This window comes from Rhinolophus hipposideros (genome assembly GCF_964194185.1).
Source record: "Rhinolophus hipposideros genome assembly, chromosome: 8".
Classification (NCBI taxonomy): Eukaryota; Metazoa; Chordata; class Mammalia; order Chiroptera; family Rhinolophidae; genus Rhinolophus; species Rhinolophus hipposideros.
In genome coordinates this window covers 18,988,255-19,002,374 of record NC_138054.1, presented here as the reverse complement: position 1 = coordinate 19,002,374, position 14,120 = coordinate 18,988,255, and the positions used below count along the sequence as shown (strand labels likewise).

Below are 14,120 nucleotides of genomic sequence, written 5' to 3'. Positions count from 1 at the left end.
GTTTTTAAATGTATTTAGCCCCATAGCCTATATAATTTGGAGAGTTCAGTGATAGCTGACCACTTTCAGTTTGAGTTAAGTACACTACAAAGAAATCGCCTGGGAAAACTAGAAGTGATCTCACAAAAGTAAGTTGATCAAGGTCAACAATTGTTTATGACTATTTGAAAGGGAATAGGGTAATGCCTGTGACCTGAAAGGTCTAAAGGGTTTGGAGGTGAGGGAATTGAGTTGGTGTGTGTGAAGTCTGTGATGAAGATGTATTTATACCTATTTAATAAGAGTGTTCACTACAATGCAGTGTATTTGCAAAACAAGTCTAGTTTTTATTAAGTAGTTTTACACAACCAGCTTTTAACAATCTGCAGTTAAAACACTGTATATTCACTGCTACTCAATTACAAAATCTTCAGAACAATGAAAAAATATTCAAAGTAACTCAAGAATAAAAGAAAAGTACCTGTGGTTCCTTGAACAAAATGTCAGATGTAGTCACTTGAGACAGGAAGTGAGGATTTTCTTTTAAATACACATTTACCATACTTTAAGTAGGTTTTTCTTTAGTTTGTAGCACAAGTTTAATTGCCCAAGACCAACGTAATAATTTATTGTGAACCATTTTAAACGTAAAATATTTTGCATTTATCACTTAACACATGCTATTCTTGAAACATTTCAATACATAACACTTGAAAGCAGAATACTTCCCAATCAGTACCAATGAGTCTCATCAGATAGCCTATACGTAAATATCATTTTTTTGCCTTAACTTTGAAACATACTGTATTTTTCTTATATTTGTATCACACTTTGATGGGGAGGGAAGTGTGTCATTCTTTGCACATGATGCTTTCCACTTATAAGCTGACTTGAAATTTTAAAAATACCTAATATTTTGAAAAGTGGCTTTAAAGTTATTTTTGAGTCCCTTTTTTAAGCAGACCAATATCACTGAAAATAACTTCAAAAACTTTAAAACAAAAGCATTTAAGTTAACCATGTTTCTAACCTGTACACTGAAATTTCTTGGCAAGATAAGCATCCTGAAGACCCTAAAACCAATGTGTATTTTAAATGACATTTTTTGGCCATGAGTGAAAAAAGTATTTGCCGTGTTCTCAGGCTCTTACAATATGGCTTGTAAAGTGTGTCATATTTACCAGGCTATCACATTTTTCTGCAGTTTTCCAGTGGACCTGCCTATGGAATACTGAAAACAATTCGTAAAAAATATCCCTATAGATTGAAACAGTTATTTTAAAAAGAGGCAATGGGAAGAGGCTTTTATTAAATTACTCTGACAAGATATTTTTGCTAGTGGTTGCCAAAATTAAGGCTATTTAAAGTGCCATCTGCCCAAACGGCTCTAAGAAAAATAACCATATTCTATGTCTAAAGTATGAAGGCCACACATCTACCCCATTTTAAATGATACAAAACTGTTCTGTTTAAGAAACTTAAAATTTTGCTGTTTCGCCAATAAGTGCACAAATCTAAAATGTTTTATCACAAAAGATACCTCAATTTAAATTTCTTCTGAACACCCAATGGGAAGAAATGTGTAATATAAAAGTGTAGAAGCTTCATTTATCTTTGAAGAGTTTGTGCTGTATCCAAAAAGGAAAGAGTTCTATCTAAATTTTAAGTAAAAGCACAATATTGAAGCTACATAAAAGTCTTAAGGCTCATTGGCAAAAATAGTGATCAATTGTCATAGAAGAAAAAAACATGGCTTGATCTGGTTTTTTTAATGATTCTGCTTGGTTGACTTGGTTTCTCAATGTGTGAAAACTGATCAGCCAAATAAGTCAAATTTAAAGGGAATCTCCAATCGTGGAAGAATCATATCCAAGGTTTTAATTTAAGGTAATACTCTGCCTTATTCTGAAATCGGAAGATTTAGCACTAGTCAGACTTGTGGAAAATGCAATTAAATATATAAGTGCTTGTAAAATGACTCTTGGGGTCAGTGCTTTCAGAGTGCTGACATGGGTTTACATTATCAAACCACCTTAGAAACATTTCGGTTTTGCTATCCAGAGGGTTTTGTTTGGTTTTATAAAAGTGAGGTTTAACGTGTTTCAAACTTTCCCACTTGGGGTACAGAAGAAAGCTGGATCCAGACAAATTCTATTTAAAATGCTGCAATCTTGCTTGCTTCTCGAACACCACTCAAATATGCCCCTGTAACAGTTTGTGGAAAATGCCTGTTTGTTGCCTGTGAAAAAATAATTGCATAACTTGAGATCATGTGTAAGGAAATTCAGGTGAAAATCAAAAGGTAATACAAGCTTATACTTTCTCTGATCCTCCTAAAATAAAGACTGGTGCCCCTCCTGAGTGCTCATTAACAGTACTCTGCCATCACAGCACTTGACCTTTTATGGTTACTCACCGTGCTGTGCCAAATGCATTCATTCTATAGTATGTTCAGCACTCCTGTGAATACCGTGTGGTATTCATTAAGATACTTACACATGCCAGGTACTGGAATTAAGAACATAACTATGACAGTGCCTCGTCACAAGTAACCTAGCTGTTAAATTAGCAGTACGTGAAAAAAGCACAAAAGGTGGATCACAGTTAATCCATCGTTGGAGTTATTCTAGATGAGTGGAACAAAAAGACCAGTTCAACAGGAAGGGAAAAGTCCAAAGGCTGAGGAATGTGACTGGGAGAACTACTTTCCAGGGGGTTGTAGTGGGGAACAGACTAAGCAAACCCAGAAGGACAGGAAAGTAGCTGAAATGGAGTGAGCAGGTCATAGGGAATGGATAAGAAACAGATGAAGTCCATCTGAACTACTTTAGGTTCCATGTCACCTTGATGGCTGGAGTAGAAGGGAAAACATCCAGGTTGACAAAGACTTCAGTAAATGGGGGAAGGATCCAGGTCAGCAGGAATACAATTACTGGGAGCGAGAGGGCAGAAGGGAGAGTGACTTGATAGAAACCACAAAGAAGTGTTTTATAAGAAGGGGAGATAACATTTGTATCAAAGCAGCAAAGGAAAGCAAAAAATATTCTGCACCTTCTCATGAGCCCAGGGCACATGAGCCTAATACAGCCATCTCTCGGAAGCAGCTGACAGTTGTTGCCTGGCACACAGCCATTATGCTCTCTTCCTACAATGTCGGCTCTTCACAGGCCAAGGAGTAATCGAAGAAAGCTGGTTTTTAAATGACAGTCTTGTGATCATTCAAAAATCATGAGAAAAAAGCCACTATTTTAAATAAAGCTAGAAGACCTGTGTAATCCAAACTACAGCGTACAAAGCATGAAAGCAGATGAACAAGTGCTGAGAATTCACTGCTAATTTTTGGGTTAGGGCAGGATGGGGTGATAACGAAAGCCATTTCACCCCAGATAATTCTTTAAATATCTCAGCCACTGGGGGCTTCAGGAACCACAGAGGCAAAGGATGGGCATAGACAAAAACAGGATTAAAGACAAGAGTTTTGTCCTTCACCGGGTTCCCCACTCCTACCCCAACCCCAGGGGATGAGGGTGGGGGTGGGGTGAGATACTGAACAGAATCTGGATTAAGTAAAGAAAGTCTTCATAACTGAGACTTCCAGCTCCCAGAATGCCAGGAGCTGAGCAAATGAGAGAAACTGTGTTCTGAGAAAAGAGCTATAGATACTGGTTTGGGGATCCAACCACTAGTTGATTAGTTTGCTGGAGCTTCAACTGGCTTTTTCAAAATGCGTCACTCAAAAATTTTTTTCCCCTTCCACCTTCTTCCTCCCCACTCTGATTCAAGCCCTGGTTTCTCAGTCTAGTTGTATAGGACACAGCTCCCTGGCCTATGCTGGTATTAGGAGCCTGTATTAGGAGCCTGTTTGGAGCATGGCGCTCCAAACACCTGAGCCACTGGTCCGGACCCCCCGCCCCAATTTTAAATGCCTCATTCAAATCAGAAGACAGTCAAGGATTGGCTATTTGGACAGGCAGAGGCTAAAAGAGACAAAATAGGAACCCTGAGGAGTCATGCAAGGAACAAATTACAAAGCAAGGAGGCAGCTACCAAAAAGAACAATCTGAGAACAAGAAACTGCTCATAAAATAAAAGCCCAAATTTTAAGTTCAAAGGTCAAAAGATAAATCTTCCCACCACAAAAGTAGAATAAAAAGTCAGAGACGAATAATAGCAAAGAAAAAAAAATTAGATAATATATAAGAGTTCCAATATATGTAATAGAAGATCAGAAATAAGAAAAAAATGGGGAAAAATAATCAAGTAAAATCTAGGACTGAAAGACATGAGTTTCTAGATTAAGGAAACAAAAAAAGGCATAGAAAGGATTACAAATCAAAACAGCAAAACATTCTCAACAGAAGTAAGACTAAAGGCCATTTTTTTAAAAGAATAAACACCCATTAGGATGGCTACTATCAAAAAACAAGAGTTACTGAGGATGTGAACTGCTGGTGGGAAGGTAAACTGGTGCAACTGATATGGAAAACAGTGTACTGGTTCCTCAGAAACCTAAAAATAGAATGAATATATGATCCAGCAATGCCTCTTTGGATAAATACCCCAAAGAATTGAAAAAGGGTTCTTGAAGAGATACTTGTATACCCATGGTCATAGCAGCATTATTCAAAATAACCAAAAGATGGAAGCAACTCAAATGTCGGTGGATGGGTGAATGCATAAGCAAGCTGTATATACACATAAGGGACTATTATTCAGCAATAAAAAGGAAGGAAATTCCAACACATGCAACAACACGGATGAACATTGAGGACAGTCTGCTAAGTGAAATAAGGCAGCCACAAAAGAACAAATATTGTATGATTCCACTTACATGGTGATGTACCTACAACAAATCCATAGAGAAAGTGGTGGCTGCCAGGGAGGGTCTGGGGTGAAGGGGAAATAGGGAGTTGTTTAATGAGTACAGAGTTTCAGTTTTGCAGGCTGAAAAAGTCCTGGAGATGGATGAATGTATTTAATATTACTTAACTGTACACTTAAACAGTTAAGATGGAAAATTTTGTTATATGTAGTTTACCACAATTAAAAAAATAAATATTAAAGAAGAAAGAAGGATCTAGAAAATAAAAAGCCCCAACCCCAGAAAGTGGTAAGGAGGAGATGCTCCCAGGAAGACAGCTCTGCAGGAGTCCCAGAGGTCAACCAGGGCAGACTGCATCAGAGGGAGGAGGATGTCAGGGAGGGGCGTTTCAAAACATGGATTATCATGGCAGCTCATAGGGATTTAACAGTGATTTAGAGATGACTGAGTGTGGGGAGGCTTGAGGAGAGGTACGAAAAGAATTAAGCTAATGAGAAAAAGGGCCATTATGACTGTCAAGAAAACAGAAAGCTGTGTAAAAACAGAACCAATGAACACCTTGGCTCAGCAGTAAGCATTACCTAGCCACATCCCATAAACACTGATACCAACTTAATTAAATGTGAAATAACCACGGTTCGAAGAGACTAAAGGGACTAAACCTTTAACCTGCTAGGAAGTCAGTAGATGGTGTCTAACTTGTTTAATCAAAAGACACTAAATATTTTTAAACATGCAGTAAATTCCAGAAGAAACAGCAGAGCGAGTTAAAAATGTTGCTGGGTTTGAGGAGGATGTTGAGAGGGCATCTGTTTGTTGTCATTAAGACTTAACAGTATTTGACACTGTTTTTAAACTCTGGACATAAAGCACTCTAATCAAAAGAAAATAAGCAAAATAAAAGTAATTGGGTTTGAGATCCTGATACACACCTCACCAGCAAAAAAGATGGTTCCTTGTATTTCTTCAGCAATGATATCATAGGCTTCACCGCTCCCACCTGTCTTCACAAAACTATATGCCATCTGGATCCAGGGGTCTGTGCTCCACCGAGTGACAAAATACTTTGTGGGATCTGGGACTTCCTGTGTCAAGGGGAAGAAATCATAGAACGGGATCAAGAAGGACTTAGAGATGATGCAACCTCAAGTATGAATACACAGCCACCCCTCCTGTTAGAAGGTAAGTGAATCCCTGTGGCATTCTGAAACAGCAATCCTCAGTATGTTCCTCCCCCACCCACTTCCAATTCTACCCAGTATCTGTGCGCCGTGCTCTACCTCCGGCTCCAAAGCTGCACCCTCCCACCACGGGTATCTTTCACTTCTACACTTCATCCTCTGCCAGATACACATCCCCTTACTTACCAAGGGCCATCACCACTGGCTAAGACTTTGGGCATGCCCCTTCCTATCACCTGGCCTGTGCTGGAGATATGGTGGGAAAGGGCTCTCTGGACCAGAGTAGTAAGAAAGGGAAGGGTGGAGTTCCAGGACCTTAAGTTGGAATTCTCAACAGGTTCCTCCACAAAACACCTGCCCAAGGATGTGTTTCTTCACACTTGCTTAGTTTCAAATGATTTTGTACGCTGGCCTCTCACAAGCCACCACCATGAAAAATATTTTTATAGAAACTGCTAAGTTTATAAGAACTAATATGAAAACGAATTTTTGGACCAAAACCCCAAGCTGGGGACTATTGTGGGATATAATCATGTAAAACAAGAACACCCCGTGGGTGCCTCTCTTTTTCTAATTCATGTAACTTCTGAATCATTTCATATTTTCTACTTCTACTTCTTTGTTTAAACAAAGCAGCAAAAATAAATAAATAAATAAAGTCTCCAGAATTTGAGAGATTTAGTAAATTGGCAAATGGAAAGTACCGTGAGCTCCTTGGAGAAAAGAAAGAAAAGAGATTAGCTGCATATGTAGCGTATGAGAAAATTCTGGACAATGTCCCTTTAAAAGGAAAGTTGTCGCCAAAGCCTGTTAGGGTTTGGGTAAATATAGAAGCTGGAAAATGCCAAGTGTTTTACATCCTTAGGAAAGAAAGGGTGTGTGCATGATGTGAGGAAAAAGGGAGGGAAGACAATAGCGTAAGAGGAGGTATGGGGTACTATTAATGGGCTGCATTTGTGTCCCCCTAAAACTCATATGTTGAAGCTCTAACCCCTATTACTTTATAATCTGACTATCTGAACAAGGGCCTTTAACGTGGTGGTTGGGGTGGGCCTTAATCCAGGGGTGTCCTTAGAAGAGGAGATTAGGACACAGATAACAGAGAGGCAACTATGTGAGGACAACGCACAAGGCAGCCATCTGTACGCCAAGGAGAGAGGCCCTGAAGAAACGAAACCTGCTGACAATTTTTCTTGGACTTCCAGCGTCCAAGATCGTCAAAAAATAAACTTCCACTGTGTAAACCACACAGGCTGTGGTATTTGTTGTGGCAGCCCTAGCAGATCACTCCAGGCTCTTAAGTGGAAAGTTGATATTAGAAGGAAGCATCACATGGCCCACTGCCTCCATCCCTTCATTCTCCGTAATGATGGCTTGCTTTGGGCTCCACCCACTCTGAAGAGCACACGAAGATAAGAAACAGCAGGCATGTCTTTCTCCGTTCAGAGGGCTGCGCTGACCTGCTCCTTGAACAGCTCCCGGAGCGTGGCCATGCACTGCTGCAGCACCTGCTTGTCATCCAGCTTCCTGATGGATGCCACCGCCTCCCCCGCAATCACCGACATCAACACGCTGTGTTTCTTCTGGAGATACGAAACGGAGAAGCAGCTGATACTTTGTGCTTTGGGTACAGAAGTCTCTAAATGCACGGTTCCAAACAGATCTCTTTCTCCCAAATTAAATTTCCTACTGGCCCCTACCCCCATTCCAATCACCAGTCCATTTTCCTCAAACACACTCGTTTTTCATCTATACATTGTATTGTTCCCTGCTGAGAAAACTCAGGAGGCAGTGCAAATATCAAACTGAGGGTTCTCGTGGCTTTTCCCTTAGAGGAAACTTGTTTCAGAAGCGGAACAAGGTGGGGAACGGAAGTCTGTGGATAAAATAATAAAACTCTCTCAAATGGTAAAAAAAATTTGTCCTTGTAACCTTTTAAGATAAACTTCTTGGGACAGAGAGAACAAAGAAACGACTGGGATTCTGGTGCATGAGAACAGCAGACCATAGCTTTCAAGTCCCGCGATGCCCACCCCTCTTCTTTGCTCCCCACCAATCACATCTACCGACAGAGACCTGCCCTCTCCTAGGCCAATCACGTCCTCATCTTCATCAGCTCTCCTGGAGGACCCAGGGAGAGCACTTCCAAGGGAGAGTACTTCCAAGTACCACTCATGGCTATGCTGCCACTAACTCTCCCCAAGAGGAACTCCCCTATCCTATTACTTGGAGAAAACGGGCCAGATATTGGGGCTCCCATCCTACAGGAAAATGTCCCCGTCCAGTATCCTCTCAGAATATAAACATACATCCAGTGTCCATCATGTCCATTAGTTTCTGAGCTTGACGCATGAGTAAGTACCACCCCAAATTTTAAACTGAAATAAGAGAATTCAAACCACATTTTTCACCAAGGATTTTACCTGGGGATCCATGTCATAGAATACAGCAAAAAGCCCTCGCTTGCTGGCGCTAGGAGGAACGTGACCGAAAAAGTCAGCCCCTTGAACTTTACTGTCCCAAAATCTGTAGGGAAATTGCAAGGCAATCTAGAAAGTGAGCAAAAGAAAGATGGTTAGGCGTTTCTTAAAAGTGCAGCAATCTCTAAGAAGCAACCTATAGCTCAACTAAAACTATGTTCAAAAAAACAAACTTCAATATTTCCTTTCTTCTCCCGCCCTCCTTCCTTCTCTCTGTGAGTATCTGGCCTTTTATGTCACTCAGTCCTGTACTCCCACAGGTAATGGTGAGACCCACTGACAACCTCTAGGCTAATCTGAAAATGCAAAGCATTCCTGAGACATGGTCTGAAAGCTTAGGTCCGTAAGGTACATTCTGACTCCTCAGAGTTCTGCTGCTATCTACCGCCAGTGTATACACTGGCAGATTCTGCTAAAAGAGATTTTAAAGGTAGGGGAAGTAAAAGACACTCCTCATTGGGGCCAACTAATGGAGGGTGGACATGGAAAGCAGGACAAAAAAAAAGAAAAAAAGAACTGTTTATTTATAAACCAAGTTCAAATTCTGAATAAGATTCGTCCTCTAAAGTCAAAATTCAAGATCTCAGCCAGCTCTTCCTGTGTTTTCATAACATCCTTTTATATCCTGCATGAACAATTATTCAAATGAAAACGAAATCTTCCGAATTTTATTTGGATTCAAAAATTACCCAATACTGCTCAAGGTCAGAAGCAAAGGCGCTCCTGTCATTGGACATTAATCTCTTTAGTTCTGAGGCTTAGGTAATCCAGTCACCTTTTCAATGATGCCTGCACCTAAGCTGTTGATAGCCTTCATCTTCTTGTCTGACAGAGGTGGACTGAACTGAATGGCACCTTTCTGCAGTAAGGCCAGTGGCACAGTGACTAACACCTGTGGGAAATAATGAACGGTTAACACACAGACAGCACTGAACCTAGTACCACAACTGCTCAGGGGGTGCATTTCCAGGAAAATTTCAACACCTAAAGAACATTCCTTGGCATTGCAAATTGATGCAGCCACTATGGAAAACAGTACGGAGGTTCCTCAAAAAATTAAAAATAGAACTACTTTATGACCCAGCAATTCCATTCCTGGGTATCTATCCAAAAAACCCCAAAACAATAATTTGAAAAAATATATGCACCCTGTGTTTACTGCAGCATTATTCACAATAGCCAAGATATGGAAACAACTGAAATACCCATCAATAGACAATTGGATAAAGACATTGTGGTACATTTATACAATGGAGTACCACTCTGCCATAAAAAAGAATAAAATCTTACCATTTACAACGACATGGATGGACCTAGAGGATATTATACTAAGTGAAATAAATCAGACAGAGAAAGACAAATACCATATGATCTCACTTATATGTCGAATGTAAACAACAGAATAAACAAACAAAACAGAACAGACTCATAGATACAGAGAATAAACTGATGGCTGCTAGATGCGATGGGGGTTAGGGGATGGAGGAGAAGGGGAAGGGATTAGAAAGTACAAATTAGTAGCTACAAAATAGTCATGGGGATGTGAAATACAGTATGGCTAATACAATCAATAATGTTGTAAAGATTATGTAGTGTGTGAGATGGGTACTGGGCTTATCGGGGATCACTTCATAGATTATATAAATGCCTAACCACTGCGCTGTCCACCTGAAACTAATGTAAAATAATACTGAATGTCAACTATAATTAAATATATATAGTCACGGGATGTAAAGTACAAAATAGGGAATATAGTTAATGGTATTGTAATAGCTCTGTACAATGTCAGATGGGTAGACTTGGTGGGGTTATCATTTTGTGAGGGATGTAAATATCTAATCATTATGTTGTTTTGTACACCTGAAACTAAGTTTTAAAAATTACAAAAAAAGATGAGTTAAAATAAAAACAAAACAAAACAACAAAAATTCCTCTCTATTGCCAGTCATGGGTTGTCAACATCGCATGCTGTTATATTCCTAAGAACTGCACAAGCGACCTGAATGAGCAGAAAGGTTTTGACGATTTACAATAACCCCAGATGAGAATAGTGAACAGATCCCAATCCTAAAAAGCAGTGCTCTAAAAGGAAATGCACCTAAATATGGAGTCAGGAGAACTACATTTGTATAATATTCCTGACACTTTCTAATGTGTGGCCAAGGTAATAACCGCCCTCCTAACCTCAGATTGGGATAATGCTTAAAATGAGAACTCTTATAATATACATCAATATGTTTCACAAATGGTAAAGCCTATCACCCACATTATAATCATGTAAAACCACATGAAATTTCTTTTTAAGCAGGAAACAATTTATTTCAGGGTCTCGAATGGTTTACGGAATCATTTAATTAACAGATGAAGTAACAGACGCTAACGGAGCCTTCAGGACCGACTCTCAACGTCACATCACAGAACCACGCCTCTAAGAAACCCGCTGTCTCTCCATACAATCAGCAGTAAGCCACCACTGCCACAATCAGGAGCCATTACTACTGCTGCCAGCTCCACATGATCATGCCCCTTACAGAACAACCTGCACCAGCAAAATGGGGTCTTTATGCCTCTTGACTCCCTTACCGTTAATGAGTGGACCCTGCGAGCCTGTTCCTGCTGCAGAAGAACCCAACACCTTGACCGTTAAGCTTGTCAGCAGAGGTAGCGGAAGTGAAGCAAAAGCTGTACCATACCTTCTAAACCATGCAAGTGCGCCTGAGTAGCTGAATCATTTCTCATTTAGAACCTCAGCTACACGGGAGTCTGGAAAGAGGTGCGTGTATGTATGTGTTTACTTTGCGTCATCTACAGTGCAGGATAACAGCAGGATCGAGTGAATGGAGCTGAATGCCAAGTACCGTATCTACCATGGCCCTCATCAAAGATTTAGTGTATTTGGCTTGAACCCCAACTCCAGGATCACAGGAAGTTCAGAGTTCTCCCTGGGATTTTGTCTCTATTTTCTGTCAGAAGAAAATTAGAAAAATCTTATAAAGTAAAAAACATGTTCTCTACCCTCCATCTGGTTATAGATAATAGCTATCATGAAACTAAAGCAAAAAAACAAAAAAACAATTTCTCCCTTGGATATATAAATAAAAACTGCAATGCTGTAAGATCTAGAGGTTTTCTTAACAACAAAAAGGCTCTTAAAAGCAGATGAACTTAGGTAAACAAATAGGCACCAGATATAAAAACACCCCGGTAAAGAACTAAAGCTAGATCTCAGTGGAAACAGCCTAGATTGAGTTACAGTTTGTCAAATGTTTACCAATATGTCCTGTTGGGCTGAAAATCTTTCACTTATAAGCGGGGGAAACTTCCAGGTCAAACTGTGTGATGTGTGCTGACAGCCATAAAACTAAAAATATTTGCTTTAAACATTCAGAGCAGGCTTTGAAACACGGCCTAAAGCTGTGTCCTAACATCCCTGGAGAGCCAGAATAGAAAGAAAGAAGAGCAAACATGCCTGGCCAGGGTCAGCGGAGGGTAACTCAGCAGGGTGAAGCTAACTAGTGTGTTGTCACAAAATACCTGAGGTTGAGCCACTGGCCAACTTGCAATTTTAAAGAGGGATTTTTTTTTTTTTTAAATTTACCACTAGGAAGAATTTTAATTATTAGCCTGATTCTCATCTTGGGGTTCGCAGATAACGACACTGTTACTCAGTGTTTTCCACTCTGGTTGTGTGCTGGGATCACTTGGGAAGCGTTCCATACATGGTGAGACCAATTCAGTGAGAATCCCTGCGGGGTGAGGTTTTGTAACTTTCAAGTACCTTCCAGGTGATTCTAACGTGCAGCCAGGACTGGGAAACACTACTAGTTCCAAGTCTATAGTACTGCTACTAATTACGCAGTGACTTAATAGCAGGAATAGTATGAGAACCCAGCTCCTGGACTCAAACACTATATCCTGTCTTTCCCATTTGACATTCAATCCTTTATTCCTGTATGAGTATCAAGGACTGTGCTTAACTTTTAGATAATCGAAATGTATAAAACATAGCCAGTCTAGGAACTAGTAAAAGTTCGTCAATTATACTTTTGTTATCACTTCAGACATAACTAAATTTAAATAAACTTATGGGGTTTATTAATCTCCCTCCACCCCAAGTAAGCACGTTTTTTCTCCAACACTCTGGACATCTCAGTGTGATTTCACATATTACATTACAGCGCCTTTCACTGTCCACCTACTAAAGCTATTCACAAAATGTTCAAATAATATAAAAGTACTTTGAATGCCAATTTTAAAAAGAAAACACAAGGGCTTTCTTGATTTGAAAAATGGTTCCATGGTAGAACAATAACTTTTCCTCCCCCCATCACCAATCTGGAAAACACTGAATTAAACAAAGTAAAACATGGATTTTTAAATGCAGGACTTCTCAGAGCCTTTAATATGCCCATATTTAACCCTAAAAGTAGACTGTAGTATACAATACTTTTCAAACTTATTTGACAAAAAAATTCTTTTTTTGTTTAATTCTCAGGACTAATGTACCACTGAATCCACTTTAAGAAACATTATTCTGGGGGGCGGCTGGTTAGTTCAGTTGGTTAGAGCGCTGTGCTCTTAACAACAAAGTTGCTGGTTCGATCCCCACATGGGTCACTGTGAGCTGCACTCTCCACAACTAGATTGAAACAAGTACTTGACTTGGATTTGATGGGTCCTGGAAAAACACACTTAAATAAAAGTTAAAAAAAAATTTTTTTTAAACTACTGTTCTGAATTCCATCTTCCATGAATCTACGCAGTATTAAACTGGGTTCATTAAACTGGGTTTGCACACCCATACACAATTATGTGGAGCTTACATAAGGCAAACTTCTTGGTGGAAAAGACTCTCTTCCCTTCCTCCCAGGTTCCTGCAGTACCCAGTGAAATCCTAGCACTTACCTTTTGTGCTGTACAGCCTGTCCCATCTGTCATAGTAACTTGCACTTCATCACCAGAATAATCAATACTCTGTACCTGCCCAAGAAAAACAATTGTGAAAAACACAATGAGGGATGGAACCATATGATCCAGGATCGTTTCCAATTCTCCTGTTATGTGATCTTACATCTCCAAGGACCTATAGAGAATCATTTCCCGGCATTCAGAGATCAGAACAGCAGTGACAGCTTATTTCAGGGAACTATCTCTCAGCCATGAAAATTTATAAACACTATGTCAGAACACGTAAAATCTTTACAACACAGTGTAAAGTAAAATATAAATATTTGTCTCTGTGATTATAACAATGTACAATACAAATAGATAGGGACCAGGTGAGCGGATTAGAAAGCACAGTCAGTAACCACAAGATTGCCATGGGGATATGAAAGTCAGTTTGGGGAATATAATCAATAATGTTGTAAAGATTTTGTAGGGTATCCAATGGACACTTGTCCCATTAGGGAGACCACCTCAGGGAAGATGTAGATGCCTGATCACTGCACTGTACACCTGAAGCTGAAGCTGAACAATAAGGAACGTCAACTACAATTTTATGTTGTAGTTACAAGAAGAAATATGTAGTTACAAGAAGAAATGTATAGTTACAAGAAGCGGAGTACAGCATTAGGAATAGAGACAGTGGAAATTAACGGCTGTGTGCGATGTCAGAGGGATAGTGGATGGGGGGAGAGGGGTTGTCACTGTGTGAGG

General features: G+C 39.8%; 1 protein-coding gene across 7 annotated transcripts in view; it reads right to left on the bottom strand.

The window, feature by feature from the left end:
• Positions 1 to 301: 301 nt before the first annotated feature.
• Positions 302 to 14,120, bottom strand: part of KDM1B (lysine demethylase 1B) — a 46,464-nt gene continuing 32,645 nt past the window's right edge. For 6 of the 7 annotated variants that reach the window (XM_081057570.1, XM_081057569.1, XM_081057568.1 and 3 more), the window contains exons 17-22: positions 13,368 to 13,442; positions 9,238 to 9,354; positions 8,406 to 8,531; positions 7,443 to 7,565; positions 5,734 to 5,886; positions 302 to 2,218 (exon numbers count right to left, since the gene is read on the bottom strand). In XM_081057570.1, coding sequence (XP_080913696.1) covers positions 2,135 to 2,218; positions 5,734 to 5,886; positions 7,443 to 7,565; positions 8,406 to 8,531; positions 9,238 to 9,354; positions 13,368 to 13,442 — 678 coding nt within the window. In that variant the 3' untranslated portion in view covers positions 302 to 2,134. Of the gene's footprint in view, positions 2,219 to 5,733; positions 5,887 to 7,442; positions 7,566 to 8,405; positions 8,532 to 9,151; positions 9,355 to 13,367; positions 13,443 to 14,120 lie in introns of those variants that run through there. The other variant, XR_013993866.1, reaches the window with a different exon arrangement.